Source organism: Penaeus monodon, chromosome 36, assembly GCF_015228065.2.
Source record: "Penaeus monodon isolate SGIC_2016 chromosome 36, NSTDA_Pmon_1, whole genome shotgun sequence".
NCBI lineage: Eukaryota > Metazoa > Arthropoda > Malacostraca > Decapoda > Penaeidae > Penaeus > Penaeus monodon.
In genome coordinates, this window is record NC_051421.1 from 2,175,185 (window position 1) to 2,176,802 (window position 1,618).

The 1,618-nt window shown below is 52.5% G+C and overlaps 1 protein-coding gene across 1 annotated transcript in view; it reads left to right on the plus strand.

The window, feature by feature from the left end:
- The first annotated feature begins 468 nt into the window (after positions 1 to 468).
- Positions 469 to 1,618, plus strand: part of LOC119595491 — a 1,637-nt gene continuing 487 nt past the window's right edge. Inside the window, exon 1 of the mRNA XM_037944619.1 lies at positions 469 to 816. Coding sequence (XP_037800547.1) covers positions 486 to 816 — 331 coding nt within the window. The 5' untranslated portion in view covers positions 469 to 485. The remainder of the gene's footprint in view (positions 817 to 1,618) is intronic.

The following is a 1,618-nucleotide window of genomic DNA, read 5'->3' on the forward strand; positions in this document are numbered from 1 at the left end:
GAAGAGGCAGAATGCAGAAAGGATGAGTTTGTCCGTTTTTAGGAACTGATCCTTCGCTTCGCTCCCCAGCATCCTGTTGCTTCAAACCTGAATACGCCGGAGGAGCTGCCTGCCGAGGACGCGCCGGAGGAGCTGCCTGCCGAGGACGCGCCGGAGGAGCTGCCTGCCGAGGACGCGCCGGAGGAGCTGCCTGCCGAGGACGCGCCGAGGAGCTGCCTGCCGAGGACGCGCCGAGGACCTGCCTCCGAAGGAAACACCGGAAAAGCTGCCGGTAGTAGAAAGACCGTTGGAGGAACAGCGATGGTGCAGCCATTTTCAGAGAATGGCAGGACCATGTTCTCCGGAAGATTGTGGATGACGGAAGGGCAGGTCCTGGGGCTACATCACCGCTAAAAGTAAGACCACGGAGCCTCGGTGCAGGCATTTCGCAGTCGTGGTTCTCTGATGATAATCTCCATTGGCTGTGCCAGTTCACCTGCGCACCGATGGCGGACATCACTTCCAGCCAGGAATTTTCAATTTTCCTTCAGCGATGGGGAGTGCATCACATCATGTCAAGCCCCCATTACCCACAGTCCAATGGGCATGCAGAGGCTGCTGTGAAGAAAGTCAAGTATCTGATCATGAAGACAGCACCCAACAGGAATATTGACTGTGAGGAGTTCGATAGAGGATTACTGGAATTGCGTAACACCCCAAATTTCGCTGGTCGTTCTCCTGCTCAGATTCTGTTTGGTATGCCCTTCCGCTCCTGTGTCCCTGCCCACTATAGTACCTTCATGAAGACTGCGACTGTCGTGCTGCAGTACGAGCCAAGTGCGTGAAGACCCGCTATGACACTCGCATGTGCGAATCCAGGATCCCACATCCAAGAGTTGGGATAAGGTTGGCACTGTCATGGGAATTGGCAAATCTCGTGATTATTACATCAGGCTTCCAAGTGGCCGTATATTGTGGCGCAATTAACGCTTCTTGCGCCCTACACAGCTCATGATTAGAAACTCAACTGATTTGGAAGAACAGCTGTCAGATGATGCACCTGGATCTTCCGCCCCATCTGTGCCTGTTGAACCTCGACACCACTGGCACCAAAGAAGAATTACGTCCGCCTCGCCTTCCCTGAAGGCACAACGAAATCGAAAAAAATGAAATGGCTGCAGGACCTCGGCAACGACCCTCCGGCCCTGGGGGGCACTCCCCTCGACCTTGTGCGAGGAGACACTCTCTCCTCACTGTATGTGTATGTCGCTCGCTCGCAGCAGAAATACATTGACGAACTTATTAAAGGATCAATTGGAGGTATTACCTTCAAACTATGTGATGAACCGCAAAAAAGAGAAAAATATGATGAATACCTTGTGACACACTACAACAAGGATCTTGATCTTGAAAATGTGTATGCACTCGACGGAGTTCACAAGGCCATAAGAGTGCACAAGGATGGGCAACCATTAAACCGCATCCGCATTATATGGAAAGGAGAGCAACCACCTCCAAGTACATACCACTTCTTTGGAAAATACATGCCCGCCAGCCACGTGCGGCCGTGGAGGGCATCCCCTGTGATCTGCTATAACTGCATGGGAAGAGGCCATGTAGCTAAGTACTGCAAGGGCAA